This window comes from Haliotis rufescens, unplaced genomic scaffold, assembly GCF_023055435.1.
Source record: "Haliotis rufescens isolate VD_foot unplaced genomic scaffold, xgHalRufe1.0.p SCAF_12, whole genome shotgun sequence".
Lineage (NCBI taxonomy): Eukaryota > Metazoa > Mollusca > Gastropoda > Lepetellida > Haliotidae > Haliotis > Haliotis rufescens.
The window spans coordinates 7756497-7781069 of record NW_025963802.1 but is presented as its reverse complement, the minus strand read 5'-3'; the positions used below and the strand labels follow the sequence as shown (position 1 = coordinate 7781069).

Genomic DNA, 24573 nt, shown 5'->3' with positions numbered 1-24573 from the left:
GGGTTCACCAAAGTGCTAAAAGTGCTAACTTTTCACACCAAGATGACCTTAATTGTTAGGCAATCACATTTCTCTTTGGGGATAAGGGAAACTGTCAGTAGGAAGTATCGGGGATCGGTTAATTTCCGACAGGAATTTTGATTTTGTTAATGAACCTTACCATTTTGTAAGGCATGACCAAAAAGCTTCAAAACAAGAACACAATTACTACTTGCTGCTGTAACAGCCAGGGATGTATGGGTGGGGTCCTGACGGACGGGGGTATAAACCCGCTCAAAGCATTTACTTTGATTCCGGGGTAGAATAGGTCTTCAGCAACCCATGCTTGCCGTAAAAGGTGACTATGCTTGTCGTAAAAGGCGACTAACGGGATCGGGTGTTCAGGCTCGCTGACTTGGTTGATGCATGTCATCGATCCCAATTGCGTGGATCGATGCTCATGATATTAATCACTGGATTGTCTGGTCCAGACTCGATTATTTACAGACCGCCGTCATATAGCTGGAATATTGCTGAGTGCGGCGTTAAACAACAAACCAACCAACTTTAACTACTAGGCTTCTCATCGCCCGACTATGAATTGCTTATGGCACTAAAATAAGGGTCTTGTGACAACAGGAGCAGTAGAATATTGGCAATAACAAACATACAAACAAACCAACCAACATTGACTTTGAGCACTGTTAACGGTTTTTTTAATTATTCCGCGAACTATTTATATAAGTAAAAATCATAAAAAGAATATAGTGACAACAAATATTATTTGATAATCACGACATTATTATTCTAACGAATAAAAGTTACATACATTTACTACGAGATAGGGAAAGGATAAAGTTGTTTTGTTCTTTGTTGATGCGGACCTGGTATATGTTCCAGTATACCAACTACCTGGGGAAAGACAAAACGAGCGCTGTAACGTATGCAGAGGAAATGACAGCGCATCTTGACTTGGTAATATTCTCATCTTTATCATTGTACAGTTGTGATATATACTTGTACCGATACAACACTAGTTACCTTTAGTGTGCCATCGAACCTTTTACCTCCAAGCCTTTGTCAGTATTGTTTCTTCAAGCAATAAAAGTATCCAAAACACACTTGGTCGTAATCAATCTATGTTGCTACGAGTCAAGTCCATTTCAAGTAGCAGTGTGCTGTAACATGTGTGATATATCATTGTCCGTATACACCAATACAGGTAACAGCAAACAATTTGATCTTGAATAATACTGTACATGTCAACTGGGGTGTTCCCTTTATATCTGTGTGGGTGGGGAAGAGCCGGTTTAGAGTAGTTTCTTATATAGAGTGACGTAAGTCGACATGCTATTTACAAGGTAAACTGCACACTTAAATACTAAAGTTTTCTGTTAATGGAATTAATTCTGCGTATGCTGATTTAAGTCCATACCTACAATTAAAGAGGTGTGAGGTGAAATGGGGTTTAACGTCGCGTTCAAGATTATTGCGCTGATATATGCGTGCGTGTGCGTGTGCGTGTGCGTGTGCGTGTGCGTGTTTGTACCAGTGCGGACTTATGCCGGGCTAGCCCACAGATATACCATGCCGCAGTTTAACATGAATACCCCACTAATACACAGTAGTACCTCCTAAATGCCGAGCGTTGTTTTAAACTGTGTGAATGATATTGTTACGCCCAACTATGCTTGAAAAACTTGTTTTTAGATATAACCTTGTATTTATAACTCACTTTTGAATATATCAACCTGGTCTCGTCGCTAAATCGCTGAAATAATGCCGATGCGACGTTAAATTTTAACTCACTCACTAATGCCGAGCGCCAGGCTGGGTACCACCAAGTACCACCTTTTAACGCATTTTGGTATAACGCGGCCGAGGATTGAAACCCGGACCTTCCGCTCTCCGGACAGACGCTCTTTCCACTAGACCATGGAGGCGGTCTCCACCCAATTAAAGAAATAAAATACACAAAGGCGGCGATGTAACATAAAAGTGATTTTATTATTTATTTTTATATATTATATTTATTATTATTATATTTATAGCTTAAAATATTATTTATAAACTTACTTTACACATTACCTATTGTAGATGTACAAAGTTGACTTTGGGATCCGCATTGCGTTGGTTGGGGTGGAAATCTGGGAAACGAAGGATGAGATTACCATGGAAACGGACGCTAAGGCGCTTCTTGTTAACTTCATCGACTATGGGAAGACTTCCTTGATACCTAACTTTAACTACGACTTGGCGGCATTCGTTGCGTGAGTTTCGTATAACGTATAATCGAACCTTTTTACGCATCTTTAAGTTACATGTGAAAATCATTTGTTGAAACTTGTTTCTCTGTATAATAATAAATATCAAGTTCACTTGATATGTTTAAAGTGTTGTGTTTCTATATAAACCATTACTATTTTCTAGAGGCATTAAGTTTGAGCACAACATTGTCGGTATGGCTCATGTGGACGTCATGTGCACTCCGCTCTCCGCCACCGTCATTCAACACAACCCCGGCGTTGACCCTCACCTCAAGTCGGCCATTACTCTCGCGCACGAGATCGGTCATGCGCTGGGCCTCGTACACGATACCAGCACGTGCGCATGCGGAGACAGGACGGGGAAATGCATCATGGCAGCGGATACCTCGTACGTTGGTGCAGACGTTTCCACATTTTCATGTTTCACAATAGCAGTGTGTTTTGAAACTCACTTTTCATGTTGAACTGTTTTCATTTCGACTAATATTTACCCAAGTGGGGCCACGAAGAGAAGTTTAAGTTTAAGTTTGATCATTAAAGGGGGACAAGGAGATAAGGGGGTTCTTAGGAGATCGCCTGCATTTCTATATCTAAGGTGTTAACCTTTTTTATGTAATTAGAGTCATTATGTAATCTTCGTACCCCATCACACACGCACGCAGGAACGCACGCACGCACGCACGCACGCACGCACATCCCCATGCAATCCTTGATCCGCCATAGCTAGTAAGTTTGTTTGTTTGTTTGTTGTTTAACGCCGCACTCGGCCATATTCCAGATATAGGACGTCGGTCTGTAAATAATCGAGGCTGGACCAAACAATCCAGTGATTGACATCATGAGCATCGATCCACGCAATTGGGATACGATGACATGTATCAACCAAGTCAGCGAGCCTGACCACCCGATCCCGTCATTCGCCTCTTACAACAAACGTAGTCGCCTCTTATTTCAAGCATGGGTTGCTAACACGGATCTCACGGGTTCAGATCGTAGTGAAACCCATAAGCGTATATATGTATACTGAACCGCAAAAGAAACGTCACCATGGACAGATATATGAGAAACCGTATTTGTCCAAACACTGTAAACATACTTTGAGACATATTAAAAAGATGAAACTTGGCGAAACTGATCATCAAGGTTGAAATTAAAGTGTCAAATGTTCTTAAAGTGAAAGAACACAAGTCTCTGAGAAAATGGCATCACAAGTCAGTATCTCGTTTGTCGCCATGTGCATTGATGACTACCGTGCAACGTCGATACATGGAATGGATGAGGCGGTTGATGAAGGCCATAGGCACTTGAACCCACACTCTGAGAAACGCCTGACGCAGTTCAGTTGCAGTTGTCTGCCTTGGTCGGACGTCATTCAGCCGTCTTTGAATCTCGTCCCACAGGTGCTCAATGGGATTTAAATCGGGACTTAAGGCAAGCCACTGCATGGTTCTGATGCCATTCTGCTGTAGGAAGTCTCATGTACCGAGCTGCTGTTACACCATTGCTTCTCCCTGGACCGATGTTCTGGAAGACCACAGGGCCGACCCTCTGTGCAAGACCAATTCCACCACACACCATGATGCTCGGACCACCCCACGTGTCTCTCTCAACAACACAAGCATCCGAATAACGTTCCCCACGGCGTCGCCAGACTCTCTCTGCCATCTGATGTTGAGATACAGTAACGGCCCTCATCTGGGAAGAGGACTATTCTCCACTGCTGGTGGCGCCAATGCTGGTGCTGTGTTTCCCACTGATGACGGCCCCGGCGATGACGTGGGGTCAGAATGGGCCCTCGGTGTGGCCTGTGACAGTGGAGGTGTCTGCTCGTCAAACGTCGACGCACGGTGTCCGCATTAATGTGTTGCTGGTGTGTCCCCATGGTCTGTCGAGCAGTAACAAAGCGACCTTCAAGATGCTGTCGCACAATCTGACGATCCTGACGTCGGGTGGCGATCCTTGGTCTTCCACAACGTGGTCGGTCATCTGTAGTGTTGGTGGTCTGGTACCGTTACTGGAACCTGTATATAGTCCTCACGTGGACTTGAAATGCATTGGCTACTTGCCGGGCGGTTTGTCCAGCTTGCAATCGGCTTGGTGTCGCTGATTCCGTTTAATCTTGGCACGTGGTTGCACTTCAATAACGTATGAATGTTATCCGATCTGGGTGTATTAAAAAAAAAGTTTATAGGGCAAGAAATGGGGGAACGCATGTGCATTTCAATTTGCACGGAACTCACGTGCATCGGGTTACCATGGCCGTTGCCGTGATGCGTTTGGGAGATCGGTTTTATTGTCATCTGCTTTTTTACCATCAAATTTCATTTTTCCTGACAAGGTAATGTTAAATTTTAGAAACTTTGACAAAAATTACCCAGATATTTAAATGACAACTTTTCAAGGAATGTTACTTGGGGTGACGTTTCTTTTGCGGTTCGTTATATATAGACTGATAGACAAGGATGATAATCTGGCCACAATGGGTCGGGTCTGGCGCATACATGACACAATCTGTATCCCCAGGGTCGACCCCCGGAGCTTCAGCCAGTGCAGCAAGGATGCTGTGGCCAAGATGTTTCGCGAGGGAGGGGCTAGCTGCCTGTATGACGCCCCCCTGCACGTGTACGGGGGGCCGGTGTGTGGGAACGGGGTGAAGGAGCAGGGGGAGGTCTGCGACTGCGGAGAGATACCGGTGAGTGGAAGCTTTACAGTTGATGTAGACCAACACTGCGGCTTTACGACGTGTACACCGTCCAGGCTCTACATAGATAAAGTCTACATTAAGATTGTTTGTTTCTTAGTGTCTTTGTTGTTTAACGCCGCAGTCAGCAATATTCCAGCTCTATGACGGCGGCCTATAAATAATTGAATCTGGACCAGACAATCCAGTGATTGACATCATGCGCATCGATCTACGCAGTTGGGTTACGATGACATGCATCAACCAAGTCAGCGAGCCTGACCACCCGATCCCAAGCATTGTCGCTTTTAACGGCAAGCATGGGTTGCTGAAGACCTATTCTATCCCGGATCTTCACGGGTCTTTACGACATGTACACTGCCAGTCACTACATAGATAAAGTCTGCATTAAGAGACCTGGGGGCTCCTTAATACTCGAGGGTTCAATTATAACATTATTTTTATTAAGCATTATACATAACTGACCTTATTTACTTCGGGAACTATGCGTTATTCTATGGTATCCTGTGGTATAACGACAATGATTACGTCAGCCCCTAGTGTCCTGTACATCTGATGTCTTCGCAGGATTGCCAGAAGGACCCATGCTGTATGTTTGGCTGCAAGCTCCGCCCAAGTGCTCAGTGCAACACCGGAGGATGCTGCAAGAGTTGTAAGGTAGTCCACATTAAAACAGTGAATGAGTGAGTTGGGTTTGACAGAGCTAAGAACAGTATTTCAGCTTAATGTTGGAAGAGCTTGAAGTGATCCAGATCGTGAAACCCAAGAGAAGGGTTCGGGTATGGTGCTAGGAAACCAAGGATAAAAATGAGAATCTTGGATTTAACCACGGTCAGTGGAATCTGTCCCGGCAAATCTTTTAAGCGCTTTAGACAGTTAGGCCACTTGTGCCACCCCCAGAAAACGGATGTAATATGAATTGTGTTACAGAACATGAACACTAAGGAAATCATTGAAACAAAGGCTTTTCGAAGCAGTTTAGAATATTGGTTGAATATCTTTTCTGAGTTGTTTTATACTCTATATTTCGATTAGGAGGGCGTTACTCTAAGATCATTCAAGAATCATAACACCATAAATATTTGTGTTTCTGGTTGCTAGACCAACCCTCATCTGGAGCCCCTGACCCTAAAACGTTTTTTTCTTGTTTTTCTCGAGTTACATCACAACGTTTATCCCGTTTATTCCCATATTGTCCGTATGTTCTGCCACCAGCGTTAATGTTTTAGGCTTCACAATATATATGTCAGAGATTAAGATAACAAATATGGCTTTTTGGCCTTATGTGCGCAATGTTCTGATATCGACACTCCGTTTGTAATAACGAATAACACGAATTCCCAAAGTCTGTATCGTGACCAAGGTTTCAAATGCCTTTCTACAGCTGTATGGGTATAACATGTGTTCTATATGTATGTGTTTATCTATAATTGTGTTTTGTCATTGACACAATCATCATTGTAATCGTGGATCTTTTGTTTATGTGTGTTTTGTTTCATATTTGATGTTTCTCCAGATTGTGTCACCTGGCATGATATGTCGCCCCAAGCAGAACGAATGTGATCTGGAGGAGTTTTGTGACGGTAAAGTGTCCGAGGTAAAAACTGCTGTACAGCTGTAGATGTAAAAACGTATAGCGATGTGACCAACTAGCTTTCTCACGACATACAGATAGGCATATAACTACATGGCCATACAGATAGGCATACAACTACATGGCCATACAGATAGGCATACAACTACATGGCCATACAGATAGGCATATAACTACATGGCCATACAGATCGGCATATAACTACATGGCCTTACATATCGGCATATAACTACATGGCCTTACAGATCGGCATATAACAAAATGGCCATACAGATCGGCATATAACTACATGACCATACAGATCGGCATATAACTAAATGGCCATACAGATCGGCATATAACTACATGACCATACAGATCGGCATATAACTACATGGCCATACAGATAGGCATATAACTACATGGCCATCCAGATAGGCATATAACTACATGGCCATCCAGATAGGCATATAAGTACATGGCCATACAGATAGGCTTATATCTACATGTTCATACAGATAGGCATACAACTACATGTTCATACAGATAGGCATATATCTACATGGCCATACAGATAGGCACATATCTACATGTTCATACAGATAGACATATAACTACATGGTCACACAGATAGGCACATATCTACATGTTCATACAGATAGGCATATATCTACATGTTCATACAGATAGGCATATATCTACATGGCCATACAGATAGGCACATATCTACATGTTCATACAGATAGGCACATATCTACATGTTCATACAGATAGACATATAACTACATGGTCACACAGATAGGCACATATCTACATGTTCATACAGATCGGCATATAACTACATGGCCTTACAGATAGGCGTATAACTACATGGCCATACATATAGGCTTATATCTACATGGCCATCCAGATAGGCATATAACAACATGACCATACAGATCGGCGTATAACTACGTGGCCATACAGATAGGCATACAACTACATGGCCATACAGATAGGCATAAAACTACATGACCATACAGATAGGCATATATCTACATGGCCATACAGATAGGCATATAACTACATGACCATACAGATAGGCATATAACTACATGACCATACAGATAGGCATATATCTACATGGCCCTACAGATAGGCATATATCTACATGGCCCTACAGATAGGCATATATCTACATGGCCATACAGATAGGCACATATCTACATGTTCATACAGATAGACATATAACTACATGGTCACACAGATAGCCATATTTCATGATCATATTTCGAAACACGTCACATACTTTAGAACGTGTTTCAACGTGGTGCAGGACCAAAACACTAGAACTCAAAGAAGTCAAGCTTACTGATCACGATGATTCAAACTTCGCCTGTACGTGTGGCCGTTCTATGTTCTTGTGTGTGTTGCATGTAGTGTCCCGCCAACCTCCACCTGAAGGACATGCAGGACTGTGGGGCCGGGCTGAGTCAGGGCTTCTGCTACAAGGGCAAGTGTCGGAGTGCCCACGCCCAGTGTCAGTACCTGTGGGGGCCCGGTATGTACACACAGTCAGTGAGGAAATAGTATTTTTAGCCTGATCGATTAAGTTGTGACGTCAAATCAGAATTTGAAATTAAACTGTATATTCCTATGACGAGGAGTATTAGACTATGGGTAACAACTTCTTTATTGTACTCAGCGTTTCAGGACTACTTCTTGTCTCCTCATCGTGATATGGCGGCAATATTGCCTATGCGATATAAAACTATAACTCACTCACTCACTCTTGTCCCCTCATCAGGTGAATGATTATATATTCTTCAAAAAAAGAAACTTGACACTGACTTTCAAAATGTAATATAATGCGATTGTTTCAAAATAGGACACAGAAACCATAATTTAAACACTGTTTGAAGATCAATGTACACAATGTTCAAGACATTAATCGTGTCACCTAGACAGACACACGTACACGATATAGTTAATGTCACAGGGGTACAGAAAATGTCAGTATCGGTTGTGCCCACCACGTGCATCAATCACCGCTTGACACCGACGACCCATAGATGCAATCAAGTTGTCAATAACGTGACGTGAGGAAGAACGTAAGGCTGTAGGATCAAGTCTCTGTAACGCACACCTGTCAATGCACCTGCCACATGCACGAGAGGCGTCCTACCACCGTGATGAATTCCGGCCCATACCATGACACTCCCGCCGCCAAATGGGACAACCTGCTGCACACAGTTGGGGGCGTAACGTTCACCCCGACGTCTGTAAACACGTGCGCGCCCATCAGCACGTGTGAGTAGGAAACGGGACTCGTCAGTAAACAGTACATTTCTCCACCTTGCACGTGCCCATCTAACCCTCTGTTGGCACCAAAGCAGACGGTCAATACGTGACGTCGAACAGGTCTTCGTGCAAAAAGTCCAACCTCCCTCAGTCTGTTGCGTACCGTTTGATCTGATATTCTGCGTACCCCAGGGATCTGTGTGGTTGTAGACGTGGCTGTGATAGTGCGGTTTCGGAGGTGTCCCAGCCGGATGTATCGATCTTGTGCTTGGGTTGCCACCCTTGGTCTTCCTGACCTTGGTCTTTCGTCAACTCTGTAGGTGTTGTTGTATCGGGTCCACCGTGCGGATATTGTCTGTCTGGATACGCCAAAGTGCCTGGCCACTTCTTGCTGAGTTGCTCCAGCTTGTAATCTCCCAATGTTCCGTTGAGCTGCATTCAGTCTGGCATTCTGTCACCGCCTCTACTGCCGTTATAAGGACTGTATGAACAACCGTTGATGTGGATGTTTATACCCATTCAGCAGGGGGGCCTGCATGCCTAAATGCAGGATCCTGTGTTGCACGTTTTTTACAGGCGGTTGCGTTTGGATGAAGCTGTAAAATTTATCCCCAAACGCTACGTTTCTGTGCTTTGTATGTGTTTTCGCGAATTATAGACACATCATCTTTCTGTTTGACTTATTTGGTTCTCATTTAATGTAATTATTTTAGATATTTGGCAAAAAGTGGTTTTACATCTGTCAAGTTTCTTTTTTGGAAGAGTATATATTGAACAACAAAAGTTCCTGAAACATTGATTAAGATTTAATGCAAAGTTATGTTTTTTACCAAATCTGAAATAATTTCGGTTTGCAACAGATAAAAGACTCCTGTAAGTGTTCAAAGGGTTTAATTTGTCATACTTCTGAAAATGCGTGATTTCATAAAAACATGAACATGCAAAAATGTCAATTTACAAATCAATAGCGTGTGTGTCCACCTCTGGTTGCGATGCAAGCAACACATCTTCGTCTCATGGAATGGACCAGGCGTCGCACTAAGTCCTGTGGGATATCTATCAATATCTGCTGGAGCATGTTTCGAAGTTCCTGGAGTGTCCGTGGAACACGTGATTGACTTCGAAGGCGCCGATCCATCTCATCCCACATGTGCTCGATTGGTGAGAGATCAGGGGAGCGAACCGGCCAGGGGATGATATTCACGTTGTTTTGTTGAAGAGAAACCTGAACAAGTCGAGCAATATGAGGCCGGGCGTTGTCATGTTGAAAGGCAATACCTGGGCCATGTCGACGCAAAAACGGTAGAACAACAGGGCCGATGATCTCGTCGCGGTAGCGCTGTCCATTGAGATTTCCCTCTACCACTATCAAACGGGTCCTCTGTCTTGCTGTCCCACCCTATACCATAACGCTGCCGCCCCCAAACCGATCTTCTTCCATGACACAATGATTGACGTAACGTTCACCTCGACGTCGGTACACTCGAATCCGTCCATCGCTGTGGCTGAGGGGAAAACGAGACTCGTCAGTGAATAGAACTTGTCCCCACTGCATGGCCGTCCAGCGTAGGCGCTATCTGCACCACTGTAGACGTGCTTGACGGTGGTTTCCTGTCAGAATGGGACGTCTGGCGGGTCTTCTGGCGACAATCCGTGCACATCTGAGGCGACGACGTACGGTTTGTGAAGATATTCGTCGAAGGCCAGGGATGCTTCTTGCAGTCACTTGGCATTTCGTAATGTTGAATAATTGCGTAATTTTGTAGTTTTTCTGAGTGGTTGTTGTCAGCCCGAAGCTAAACTATGCATATGGAATCCCGTTAACGCACATGTTTTTCTACCCATTCTTGGGTAGTGAAATGCATGGGGCTTGCATAAAAGTCAACTTGCATGCTTTTCTGTAGCAGTTGCATTTTTGTGATTTCATACATGTACTACAATATTGAAAACCAAACTTTACTTGTTTGAAAAATACACTAAAATATTGGTGTCACAGGAACTTTTGTTGTTGAGTATATACCTGTTTCAACGAATCCTTTGGGAGAGAATAGGCTTTAACGCCGCTTGGAACAGTATTTCAGCTATATATCAAGGCGTATCAGGTGATAGAGTAAGGGTTTGACGTCGCGTTCAAGATAATTGTACTTATACAGCAAAGTGCATGCTGGTGTGTGTGTGTGTGTGCGTGCGTGCGTGCGTGCATGCATGCATGCGTGCGCGTGCGTGCTTGCGTTCGTGCGTGCGTGCGTGCGTGCGTGCGTGTGTGTGTGTGTATGTGGCTGCTTGTACTAGTCCGGACTGATGCCGATTTATAGTGCTAGTCCACTTAGATACCATGCCGCAGTTTAACATGAATACCCCACTCAGACACAGTATACAGCCGACCAGTCCTTGTCTTAATCTCTTAATGTAGAGCGCCAGGCAGGGTATTAACGTCTTTTGGTATGACGCGGCCGGGCGGACTCTCTACCACGAGACCACGGAGGCTCAACTTGAGAAGAAAGTTCGAAGTGATGAAAGTTCCTTCAGATGCGGAAACCTTGAGAAACGTACTTTGGGTTTCTGCAGTCTCATGTTTGTTCAGTGCATCCTGGTTTTAAACTGCAGCCGTTGTTGACACTGTTTAGAAACTGATTAAAGATTTTATCTGAATTATCTAATTGAAATAACATATATTTCCCACAATGAAGGACCTCAGGTTTGTGAAAAGCCACAAATATGATCGAGGTCATTTTCCTTTGTTTGGCGGTGGAACACAGATTGAGTGATTTGCGTTCACCGTCACAAACATGTGTGTCTGTACGACGATCTCCCGGTCGTTGTTAACAATGCTGGGGGCGGTCGGGTAGCCTAGTGGTTAAAGCGTTCGTTCGTCACGCCGAATACCCGGGTTCAATTCCCGACATGGGTACAATGTGTGAAGCCCATTTCTGGTGTCCCCCGCCGTGATATTGCTGGAATATTGCTAAAAGCGGTGTAAAATCATACTCACTCACTCACTCACTAACAATGCTGGACCCGTGAAGATCCGGCTTAGAACTGGTCTTTATCAACCCTTGTTTTCATGAGGCGACTAACGGGATCGGATGGTCAGGCTTGCTGACTTGGTCGATGTATGTCATCGTATCCTAATTGCGTGGATCGATGCTCCTGATGTCAGTGACTGGATTGTCTTGTTCAGACTTGATTATTTACAGGCCGCCATCATATAGCTGGAATATTGTTGACTGCGGCGTTAAACAACAAACAAACAAAACAACATTGTAGTTGCTAATAATGACGTTAAGCGTATTTTGGTCATTAAGAATTTTCAATCAATCGGTCAATCTATTTCAGTACTCTTAGACCTTAGGACTTTGTGTACAAACGTTATGGTACAGGCGGAATAACAGTTAACCCTACTTTTCTTTCCATATGTGCTGTTTGCTCAATTTGTTATGATGTTAGCGTTTTGCCATAACATCAGAATGTTAAATTAAGGATGTTAGGATGAAGATATAACTTAGTGTTTATGTACAGTTGTCTTAACTATACGTACGCTGCACACACCATAAAGAAAATGGAAATCACTTTCAACGCAGTTTAAGTTAAAAAGTTTACATATTCTTAAATTTCTAGGTATATTGAAGTGAAGAATGTATATGTTTGTATCATGAATTGTAAGGGGAAATCCCTTCTCTTCTCATAGGTTCTACATCAGCATACGCTTCCTGCTACCAGCCCAACCAGGACGGCACGGCCACCGGAAACTGTGGAGCTACCCGCGTCTCGGGGACCGTCACCTACACAGGCTGTGCATATAGGTGAGTGACGACGAGGGAATGTAGTAGATCAGCAAACACAGCGTCGTGTACTGTAGTGTTGGGAGGAGAACGTACGTTCATATTATCCCTGTTTGTCATAGTCCTTGTAAACATGTACACTAGTGCTTAGTTAAGTCCCTTTAGCGTGCCAGTAACCTATGATCGTGGGTTCGAATCTGTGTTTCTAGGTTTGTCAGCATCATACCCTGCTTGTGAATTTTACTAAGACCACGTATTTCTCCACATTGCAGTAGCACCATGTGTGGTATGCTACAGTGTCACTAATACCACGTGTTTCTCCATGTTGCAGTGAACCGTGAAGATCCGGGGTAGAATAGGTCTTCAGCAACCCATGCTTGCCGTAAAAAGCGACTATACTTGTCGTAAGAGGCGACTAACGGGATCGGGTGGTGAGGCTCGCTGATTTGGTTGATGCATGTCATTGATCCTACTTGCGTGGATCGATGCTCATGATATTAATCACTGGACTGTCTGGTCCAGACTCGATTATTAACAGCCGTCGACATTTAGCTGAAATATTGCTGAATGCTGCGTTAAACAACAAACCAACCAACCAAATCCGTGTTGCAGTAACATCATGTGCTGTATGCTTCAGTGCCACTGAGACCACGTGTTTCTTCATGTTTCAGTAACATCATGTGCGATATGCTACACTAGGGTCACATGTTTCTCCATGTTTCAGTAACATCATGTACGGTATGCTACACTAGGGTCACATGTTTCTCCATGTTTCAGTAACATCATGCTCGGTATGCTACAGTGTCACTGAGACCGCGTGTTTCTCCATGTTTCAGTAACATCATGTGCTGCATGCCACAGTGTCACTGAGACCACGTGTTTCTCCATGTTTCAGTAGCATCATGTGCGGTATGCTACAGTGTCACTGAGACCACGTGTTTCTCCATGTTTCAGTAACATCATGTGCTGCATGCCACAGTGTCACTGAGACCACGTGTTTCTCCATGTTTCAGGAACATTATGTGCTGCATGCCACAGTGTCACTGAGACCGCGTGTTTCTCCATGTTTCAGTAACATCATGTGCTGCATGCCACAGTGTCACTGAGACCACGTGTTTCTCCATGTTTCAGTAGCATCATGTGCGGTATGCTACAGTGTCACTAAGACCACGTGTTTCTCCATGTTTCAGTAACATCATGTGCGGTATGCCACAGTGCCACTGAGACCAAGTGTTTCTTCATGTGTCAGAAACATTATGTGCTGCATGACACAGCGTCACTGAGACCACGTGTTTCTCCATGTTTCAGTAACATCATGTGCGGTATGCCACAGTGCCACTGAGACCACGTGTTTCTCCATGTTTCAGAAACATTATGTGCTGCATGCCACAGTGTCACTGAGACCACGTGTTTCTCCATGTTTCAGTAACATCATGTGCGGTATGCCACAGTGCCACTGAGACCACGTGTTTCTTCATGTGTCAGTAACATCAAAGACCACGTGTTTCTCCATGTTTCAGTAACATCATGTGCGGTATGCTACAGTGTCAATGAGACCATGTGTTTCTCCATGTTTCAGTAACATCATGTGCTGCATGCCACAGTGTCACTGAGACCACGTGTTTCTCCATGTTTCGGTAACATCATGTGCTTAATCCAACAGTGTCACTGAGACCACGTGTTTCTCCATGTTTTAGTAACATGGTGTGTGGTATGCTACAATGCCACTGAGACCACGTGTTTCTCCATGTTTCAGTAACATCATGTGCGTTATGCTACACTAGGGTCACATGTTTCTTCATGTTTCAGTAACATCATGTGCGGTATGCCACAGTGCCACTGAGACCACGTGTTTCTCCATGTTTCAGTAACATCATGTGCGGTATGCCACAGTGCCACTGAGACCACGTGTTTCTCCATGTTTCAGAAACATTATGTGCTGCATGCCACAGTGTCACTGAGACCACGTGTTTCTCCATGTTTCAGTAACATCATGTGCGGTATGCCACAGTGCCACTGAGACCACGTGTTTCTTCATGTGTCAGTAACATCAAAGACCACGTGTTTCTCCATGTTTCAGTAACATCATGTGCGGTATGCTACAGTGTCAATGAGACAACGTGTTTCTCCATGTTTCAGTAACATCATGTGCTGCATGCCACAGTGTCACTGAGACCACGTGTTTCTCCATGTTTCGGTAACATCATGTGCTGAATCCAACAGTGTCACTGAGACCACGTGTTTTTCCATGTTTTAGTAACATGGTGTGTGGTATGCTACAATGCCACTAAGACCACGTGTTTCTCCATGTTTCAGTAACATCATGTGCGTTATGCTACACTAGGGTCACATGTTTCTTCATGTTTCAGTAACATCATGTGCGGTATGCCACAGTGCCACTGAGACCACGTGTTTCTTCATGTGTCAGTAAAATCATGTGCGGTATGCTACAGTGTCACTAAGACCATGTGTTTCTCCATGTTTCAGTAACATCATGTGCGGTGTGCTACAGTGTCACTAAGACCACGTGTTTCTCCATGTTTCAGTAGCAGCATGTGCGGTATGCTACAGTGTCACTGAGACCACGTGTTTCTCCATGTTTCGGTAACATCATTTGCTGCATGCCACAGTGTCACTGAGACCACGTGTTTCTCCATCTTTCGGTAACATCATGTGCTGAATCCCACAGTGTCACTGAGACCACGTGTTTCTCCATGTTTCAGTAACATGGTGTGTGGTATGCTACAATGCCACTAAGACCACGTGTTCCTCCATGTTTCAGTAACATCATGTGCGGTATGCTACACTAGGGTCACATGTTTCTCCATGTTTCAGTAACATCATGTGCGGTATGCTACACTAGGGTCACATGTTTCTCCATGTTTCAGTAACATCATGTGCGGTATGCTAAACTAGGGTCACATGTTTTTTCATGTTTCAGTAACATCATGTGCTGTATGCAACAGTGCCACTGAGACCACGTGTTTCTCCATGTTTCAGTAACATCATGTGCGGTGTGCTACAGTGTCACTAAGACCACGTGTTTCTCCATGTTTCAGTAACATCATGTGCTGCATGCCACAGTGTCACTGAGACCACGTGTTTCTCCATGTTTCGGTAACATCGTGTACGGTATGCTACAGTGTCACTGAGACCACGTGTTTCTCCATGTTTCAGTAACATCATGTGCGGTATGCTACAGTGTCACTGAGACCACGTGTTTCTCCATGTTTCGGTAACATCATGTGCGGTATGCTACAGTGTCACTGAGACCGCGTGTTTCTCCATGTTTCAGTAACATCATGTGCTGTATGCTACAGTGTCACTGAGACCACGTGTTTCTTCATGTTTCAGTAACATCATGTGCTGCATGCCACAGTGTCACTGAGACCACATGTTTCTCCATGTTTCAATAACATCATGTGCGGTGTGCTACAGTGTCACTGAGACCACGTGTTTCTCCATGTCTCAGTAACATCATGTGCGGTGTGCTACAGTGTCACTTAGACCACGTGTTTCTCCATGTTTCGGTAACATCATGTGCTGCATGCCACAGTGTCACTGAGACCACGTGTTTCTCCATGTTTCAGTAGCATCATGTGCGGTATGCTACAGTGTCACTGAGACCACGTGTTTCTCCATGTTTCAGTAACATCATGTGCGGTATGCTACAGTGTCACTGAGACCACGTGTTTCTCCATGTTTCGGTAACATCATGTGCTGCATGCCACAGTGTCACTGAGACCACGTGTTTCTCCATCTTTCGGTAACATCATTTGCTGAATCCAACAGTGTCACTGAGACCACGTGTTTCTCCATGTTTCAGTAACATGGTGTGTGGTATGCTACAATGCCACTAAGACCACGTGTTTCTCCATGTTTCAGTAACATCATGTGCGTTATGCTACACTAGGGTCACATGTTTCTTCATGTTTCAGTAACATCATGTGCGGTATGCCACAGTGCCACTGAGACCACGTGTTTCTTCATGTGTCAGAAACATTATGTGCTGCATGCCACAGTGTCACTGAGACCACGTGTTTCTCCATGTTTCAGTAACATCATGTGCGGTATGCCACAGTGCCACTGAGACCACATGTTTCTCCATGTTTCAGTAACATCATGTGCGGTATGCCACAGTGCCACTGAGACCACGTGTTTCTTCATGTGTCAGTAACATCATGTGCGGTGTGCTACAGTGTCACTAAGACCACGTGTTTCTTCATGTTTCAGTAACATCATATGCGGTGTGCTACAGTGTCACTAAGACCACGTGTTTATCCATGTTTCGGTAACATCATGTGCTGTATGCTACAGTGTCACTAAGACCACGTGTTTCTCCATGTTTCAGTAACATCATGTGCTGCATGCCACAGTGACACTGAGACCACGTGTTTCTCCATTTTTCAGTAACATCATGTGCGGTATGCTACAGTGTCACTGAGACCGCGTGTTTCTTCATGTTTCAGTAACATCATGTGCTGTATGCTACAGTGTCACTGAGACAACGTGTTTCTCCATGTTTCAGTCACATCATGTGCGTTTTCTACAGTGTCACTAAGACCACGTGTTTCTCCATGTTTCAGTAACATCATGTGCTGTATGCTACAGTGTAACTAAGACCATGTGTTTCTCCATGTTTCAGTAACATCATGTGCTGCAGTGTCACTGAGACCACGTTTTTCTCCATCTTTCAGTAACGTCATGTGTGGTATGCTACAGTGTGTTACAAAGAGCAGGTCCCCCGTGGTTGGTGTCGGTCGACATATCATCAATACAACGTCAGGTTCCCACACGTGCATGTAAGTAAGTAATACTTCATAGGTAGCTTCCCGTGATAATCCGGGGTAGAATAGGTCTTCAGCAACCCATGCTTGCCGTAAAAGGCGACAACGCTTGCCGTAAGAGGCGACTAACGGGATCGGGTGGTCAGGCTCCATGTCTTTGTTGATGCATACCATCGTATCCCAATTGCGTAGATCGATTATCATGATGTCAATCAACATGATGTAGGTAGCCTGAGCTGTGTACTACTTACTGAATATGCTCACTGGCCCTTGATGATGACGACGGTGACGGCGATGACCACAGTGGTGATGATGACGACGATGATGACGATGACCACGGTGGTGATGGTAAAACAATTATGTTGTAGTTCTGTTGCTATCGACCTCGGCGATGACGTCCCCGACCCTGGTCTGGTGGATGATGGGTCCCCCTGCATACACTTCGAAACCGGAAATAACCAGCCCGGGGTGTGCTTGGCGAGAGAGTGCGTCGTGCTGCAGACGTTGCCAAAACAACCCTGCCCCAAAGACCCTTCAGGATCTCAGTGCTCCAATCATGGGGTAAGTACGGTGGCGTTTTGAAGAACTTTTAGATGTCTGTTTGTATGAATGACAGTTAGACTTTGTTCTTTTCGATACTTAATAGTTCTGGGGCGGTATTCATAAACATTCTTAGAATTTTCTTAAGAATACTCCTTACTCGCTAAGATAATTCTTAGCTAAGTGTTACACTTAAGAGTGTAATCATTATGACTCTGAGCGTAACTTTTAGCTAAGAGCTAAGTGAAACTCTGAGAGTAACTCTTAGGTCGGACATTGGTCGTAACCAGGGGAATCCCTGTGCTATATTTAGAATTCTTGAGGGATGAAATGTTGTTCGAATGCGGTTCGGACACCGCTCTCATTTAAAATTCTTGCATCGTGCGTAGATCCTGGCCACTTGGCAACGATGTCAAGTATGTTGTAGTGAGCATCAAATACTATTTGCACATTAATGCTGTGGAAATGTTTCCTACAAACGTACTCCGGCTCATCGACACTCGGGGCAATTATGCGGGCATGGGTGCCGTCAATTACACCAAATACGCCAGGAAAGCCAGCAATTGCCATGAACGCTGCTTGATTACGTTGGATGTCTGTTCGTAGTACAGGTAATTTGACAAACTGTCGGACAATAGCCGGTGTTGACAATGCATCAATTGTTTCACTGACAATACGGCTTATGGATGGCTGACTTATTCCAAGATCATCGGCGTTACACAGTTGCATTTTCCCAGTTGCAAGATAACGCAGCATGACAGCTATTTTCATCTCCGGGGTGATAGCATTGTTTCTTTGTGTAGGGGAGGTAAGCCTATCCCTGATTAAATTTGTGACAAATAATATACCTGCACTGTCAAGGCGAAACCACTGGATAAGTTCCGTGTCTGAGTACACACTGAAAATGTTTTTCCTTGGCCTGAAAGTTCTCAGCTGATGCAGCTGGGGTGCCCCAGCTGCCGCCATATTGGATACTTAAGAAAATTCTTAGGTAGCTAAAAGCCCCCTTGAGTACTCTTAACTTTAGGAGTACTCTAAGTGCTAAAAGTTTTTATGAATATGACTTAAGAAAATTCTTAGATTTTCTCAGACTTAAGACCTCTTTAGCACTCTAAGAATGTTTATGAATACCGTCCCTGGGCTTTTAACAACACCAAATCTAAAGCTAAAACCCCAAATGTGTCAAAACGGATCATTCTTGTCAGACATCTTTTTCTTGATTTTCTAACCTTAGCAAGTCCTTGACCAATACTCATTATCTTAGGAACTGTAGATCAAGTACTGATTTGCCCATAGTTCTCGAGATGTGAGACAGTTCAATCCTTTTCAATCCTGTAGTGCTTATATCATATTGCAAGTGATGAGAAAACTGTTCCGTAGCTTAAAAATTTGCAATTTCCGGCTGTTTTGGCGGGTTGTTATCATATCTTTATCTTATGTATATGTACATTATCCTTCCAGATATGCACCAATGACAACAGCTGTTACTGTGACGACGGCTTCACGGGGACGGACTGTTCCAAAGTGGGCGGGGTCACAAGAATCAGACCAAGTTAGAAAGTTTTTGATGTGTAATATACAAGTTCTCTGGTAGTTCTCATTTATGCCAAAGATGCCATTGGCACGAGGAACTTCAACGTTCTAATATGGTCCCTGAACATTACTGTCATGTTTTCGGGAACTGAGGATGGAATATCCTATCACTTAGATAGGATATCACTCCGAGTCCCTGTTACAGATAGACCAGACACCCAGGGTAGTGCCTGGCCCAAGTAAGAAAAGACATACAGACAAGTTTAGTGAGTGAGATATATGGTTTTACGCCGCTTTTAGCAATATTCCAGCAATATCACGGCGGGGGACACCAGAAATGGGCTTCACACATTGTACCCATGTCGGGAATCGAACCCGGGTCTTCGGCGTGACGAGCGAACGCTTTAACCACTAGGCTACCCGACCACCCCCTGTGGTCGATGACACAAGCAACGAACAACACCGTCGGGTTTCGAAGGCACAGTCAGCCAGGTCACACATTGTGAAGGTCGTCACTAGTCGGTTCTACTAGCATGTGGTTCTGGGGATCTCTTCTAGAATCTGGTGGCATTGGTGGCCCAGTCGTCTAAGGCGCCGCGATTCGCTGTGCAGAGTTGCGTCCCTGGGTACGCCAGAAACCTATGATTGTGGGTTCGAATCCCGGTTCGCCTCGATTATGTTTCTAGGTTTGTCAGCACCATACCCGTGCTCGTGGGTTTCACCGAAGTGGTAAACGTCTGAGACCTGCATCACTTCAGGCTTTCCTACCACATTAAGATGACACGCCGCGATATAACTGGAATACTATTAAAAGCGGCGTTAAACCCAACTCACTCACTCACTCACTCTTCCAGAATCTCCGAGGTGTGGTAGAGTATCTATAAGCAGTTCAGGATAAAGCTATCAGTGTCAAAGAGGGTATCTGAATAATGAAAACAATATTATACTTCATAAACCCACCCCAAGGGGACCAGGGGTATTATAGTGAATGAGTGAGTGAGTATGGTTTTACGCCGCTTTTAGCAATATTCCAGCAATATCACGACGGGGGACACTAGAAATGGGCTTCACACAATGTAACCATGTCGGGAATCGAACCCGGGTCTTCGGCGTGACGAGCGAATACTTTAACAACTAGGCTACCTGACCGCCCCCGGGGTATTATAGGTCTCTTGTACTATACGTGCACTGCTTGCGTAAAAATAATTACTTCCAGAATTAAATACACAAACAATTTGTTGCAGGTGTCTCATCCAGTGCGCCGGTATCACAGACGACGAGCCCGTCCTTAGAAACAGGTAGTGTCACACTATCCTACCACCACGCGATAATTACCATCATATTTCTGCTAATATCCAACAGATATCAGTAATATCTCCATTAATGTCTGACTCACATCAATCATATTTCCTTTAATTTCCAAGTGACATCAACCATGTTTCCTTTGAATTCCGATTGACATCAATCACATCTCCTTTAATTTCCAATTGACATCAATCATATCTCCTTTAATTTACAAGTGACATCAATCATGTTTCCTTAAAAATTCCGACTGACATCAATCACATCTCCTTTAAATTCCGATTGACATCAATCATAGCTCCTTTAATTTCCGATAATCATGGCTCCTTTAATTTCCAATTGACATCAATTATAGCCCCATCAATTTTCAATTGATTTCAATCATATCTCCTTTAATTTCCAATTGATATCAATCATAGCTACTTTTTTTTCAATTGACATCAATTATATCTCCTTTAATTCACATTGTTATCAAAATCTCTTTGTATTCCTACCTGGATGAACTATATTGTGATTCTATGAATGCATGTAATATATATTATAGAATATATATGTCGTTGTCACTGGTTTGTTATTATGTACAGACGCTGTGATATAGCTGGAACATAATGCTGTCTAAGGCCTGAAAAACTTTCGCTCGCACGCTCACTCAAATGTTAATATTTACATACAATCGCTATCAGTGACTATATACAAGGGACAAAAGTAAATTCGAGTTTCCATAGGATTTGTTTAAAGGGCCGCTTCATCTCAAATCTTAGATGTCTTTAGGCATGTTAACCAGGTAAGAACATAGGTCCCAGATACCGACTAAATAGATCTGGTGGTCAGGCTCACTGACTTGGTTGATTGCATGTCATCGTATTGTATGAAATTGTATGCCTCTATGGTTTAAACTGCCGGGCAAAAGAAAGCATACGCCCATGTTTGATGGGGGCTATAAGTAAACCAAACAAGGTTATTCGATGGAGATGTATTTGATACGGGTATCATAGTTGTGATTTTGGACCAAACGTTTTTTCACAACGCTTGTAATTGTTTTGTCAAATCCAGATTTCAAATGTATACGTTCTTTTGCCTGACAGTTTATGTCAAACAGTAATATTGCCGTATTCGACGTAATAAGCGCCCCGCTCTAATTAGCGCCCACGGCGATATTTGCTGATATATTGGCTAGTGAACAATCACAATTAGCACTCCTTCCGATTGATCAATGTACACAAGACTTATTTATTCGCGTATAATACATTCTTAATTATGGGCAATTAAACTCTGGTCAGATTTATCTGTTACATATAAACATTTCAGTGTGCCAGCATAAACCACGAAATTTATCTTTCAACTCTCTTTTTTCCACCAAAATAATATTCTAATAAGAGCCCCCTATTTCTAATTTTGAGAGCGCCCTGGGCGCTTATTACGCCGAATACGGTAATAGACATTGCTTTGAGACAGTTTTTTAACAAAACATAAGCACCATGTGCTACATGTCATAACACGCATGCAGTTCTTGATTCACGAATTGTTGCAGGTGTTTCATCCAAGGCGCCAGCATCACAGACACCGACACCGTCCTCACAACCTCCAACAGGTAGTGCCACACAATGCTATCACCAGTCCATCACTACCATCACAATGCTACTTATATTCAACTGATATCAATAATAATATAACCGTTACTTTCATATTGATATGAATGATATATGCGTTAATTTCCGATTGATGTCAATATCATCTTTAATTTCCTATTGATATCTCTCACATCTCAATTATTTCCGATACATATATGTAACAGCTTTCGCATTGTATGACCTTGTGTCGCTATAATAATTAGACTAACATCTAGTCTCTGAAATGAACATATTTTACACATAAAACTGTTCATAAATTATAGTTATGAAATATTTAAAAAAAGGAGCCCAGACACTCTCTTCCTTTTCATACTGCAGTAATCTAGACTTGCCAAATAGTATAGACTTGCATGGGCTGTATTGGATCTATTTGTTTCAAGGTCTGTATGATAGACTACTGTTATGGTGTACGTCCATATATCTGTGATAGGAACAAACATGTAATATATGTTAAAGAATGTGCATGCATAAATTGTGTATATGTGTCACAGTCAATGTCTATAAATCATGCAATATGAGATATATTGACTGAAGTTTTCAGTCAGTATGCATATTTTTTTGAAAAATGAGACTTGAATTTAGACAGACTGATTGAAATGAACTAAACTCCTAAATTAATCTCCTCATTTTATTTTGGATGTATTTTGACGGTAAGACGCTCAAAGTAACTTAAATAAGTAATTAACAATGTTGACACAATGAACTGATAATTTCTTCAAAAATGAAAGATAAATAGAGTGCATAACATGCAGTTCAGAAGATTTTGTGAACAAATATATGACTAAGATTACAGTGAAATACGTTTTCGCAGTCGTTACTTGTGAACAAAAATATCTTGTCTACGTTTTAACAGTTCTTGATGGCTCATGATGCCAATTACTGGATTGTCTTGATCAGAGTCGATTATTTTAAAGGCCGCCATGACATAATTGAAATATTGCAGACTGCGGCCTTAAACAACAAACAACTTTTTAACCATGTACGAGAGTTGGGGACAAGGAAGGCCATCATGGTTGGACAATGATTTATTCTTTTCTTTATTTATTCTAGTACGTATTATGACAATGAAGGTCCATGTACACATGTATATATACAAACATCACACAACAAGGGTCCACACTAGACAGGTAGTAGCAGTATATAACAACTGTCTTTCAACAAACTGACATAACACTACCACTACACAACTAATTCTTCTTCATTCAAACTAGGTCAAATTGACGAAACTCGCCATGGTTTCCTGCATCTAATTTGAAGCTTGAAACTCAATGATGTTCCCATTTAAATACTTCAGAATTCTTTCAACAAAACAAGAAACCAACCAAATGAATCGACTCATCGCATCCCAATTTCGATGTACATGATGTCACTGGATTGTCTGGTCCAGACTCGATAAGTTAAAGACAGCCGTCATATCGCTGGAATATTGCTACGTGCGGCGTTAAACAAAAAACAAACAACTTTAGGTATATACTGATTTTAAGATTGGTTTTCTCTAAACCGCATCGATTCAAATTCAAAATGTTCCTTAAATTCTAGGATACACACATGAATAGACGTTACAGAAGCAATCTTAACATGATATATTACCTTATTTAGTAAGTTATAGTAAAATGGGCATGTATACATGTTTTGTTACCTAGATCACAGTGTTGAGATTATCTGCGGAGTGGTCGGCGGCCTGATAGCCCTGGGTGGAGTATGCTTCGTTGTCCTCTGGAGATGTAAGCGACCTAAAGCTCTCTGGAAGTAAGTTCACGGGGAATATGACTCTTTCTATAAAACCTACCTATACATGCGCTGTCGCCGGCCCCGGTATGGTTCGGTCCCCAGTAACCCAGTGCCGTGAGAGCCGACTATAGTAAGGATCAGGTGCTTACGATGATGTCTGGCTGTTTCTCATTTTACAAGGAATGTTGCTCATACTATCGACCACTGGTTGCCTTCCCAGATTCGATTACTTACAGGGTGCTAAAGTTTGAATACTGCGGATAGGGTGTTTAACAAAATTCACTTCCCTCCTCCAGCCATGGAGATCCTGGTTAGAATGGGTCTTCAGCAACCCATGCTTGCCGTAAGAGGCGACTATTCTTGTAAAAAGCGACTAACGGGATCGGGTGGTCACGCTCGCTGACTTGGCTGATGCATTTCATCGTATCCCAATCGCGTAGATCGATGCTCATGATGTTAATCAATGG

At 43.1% G+C, this 24573-nt stretch overlaps 1 protein-coding gene across 1 annotated transcript in view; it reads left to right on the top strand.

Moving 5' to 3' along the window:
• Nucleotides 1–24573, top strand: part of LOC124141278 (zinc metalloproteinase-disintegrin-like EoMP06) — a 46619-nt gene that overhangs the window by 19677 nt on the left and 2369 nt on the right. The window contains exons 9-22 of the mRNA XM_046509250.2: nucleotides 880–954; nucleotides 2077–2249; nucleotides 2410–2634; nucleotides 4770–4938; nucleotides 5515–5604; nucleotides 6464–6544; nucleotides 7940–8060; nucleotides 12489–12603; nucleotides 17280–17384; nucleotides 17738–17930; nucleotides 19371–19461; nucleotides 20687–20740; nucleotides 22276–22335; nucleotides 24019–24124. Coding sequence (XP_046365206.2) covers nucleotides 880–954; nucleotides 2077–2249; nucleotides 2410–2634; nucleotides 4770–4938; nucleotides 5515–5604; nucleotides 6464–6544; nucleotides 7940–8060; nucleotides 12489–12603; nucleotides 17280–17384; nucleotides 17738–17930; nucleotides 19371–19461; nucleotides 20687–20740; nucleotides 22276–22335; nucleotides 24019–24124 — 1658 coding nt within the window. The remainder of the gene's footprint in view (nucleotides 1–879; nucleotides 955–2076; nucleotides 2250–2409; nucleotides 2635–4769; nucleotides 4939–5514; nucleotides 5605–6463; nucleotides 6545–7939; nucleotides 8061–12488; nucleotides 12604–17279; nucleotides 17385–17737; nucleotides 17931–19370; nucleotides 19462–20686; nucleotides 20741–22275; nucleotides 22336–24018; nucleotides 24125–24573) is intronic.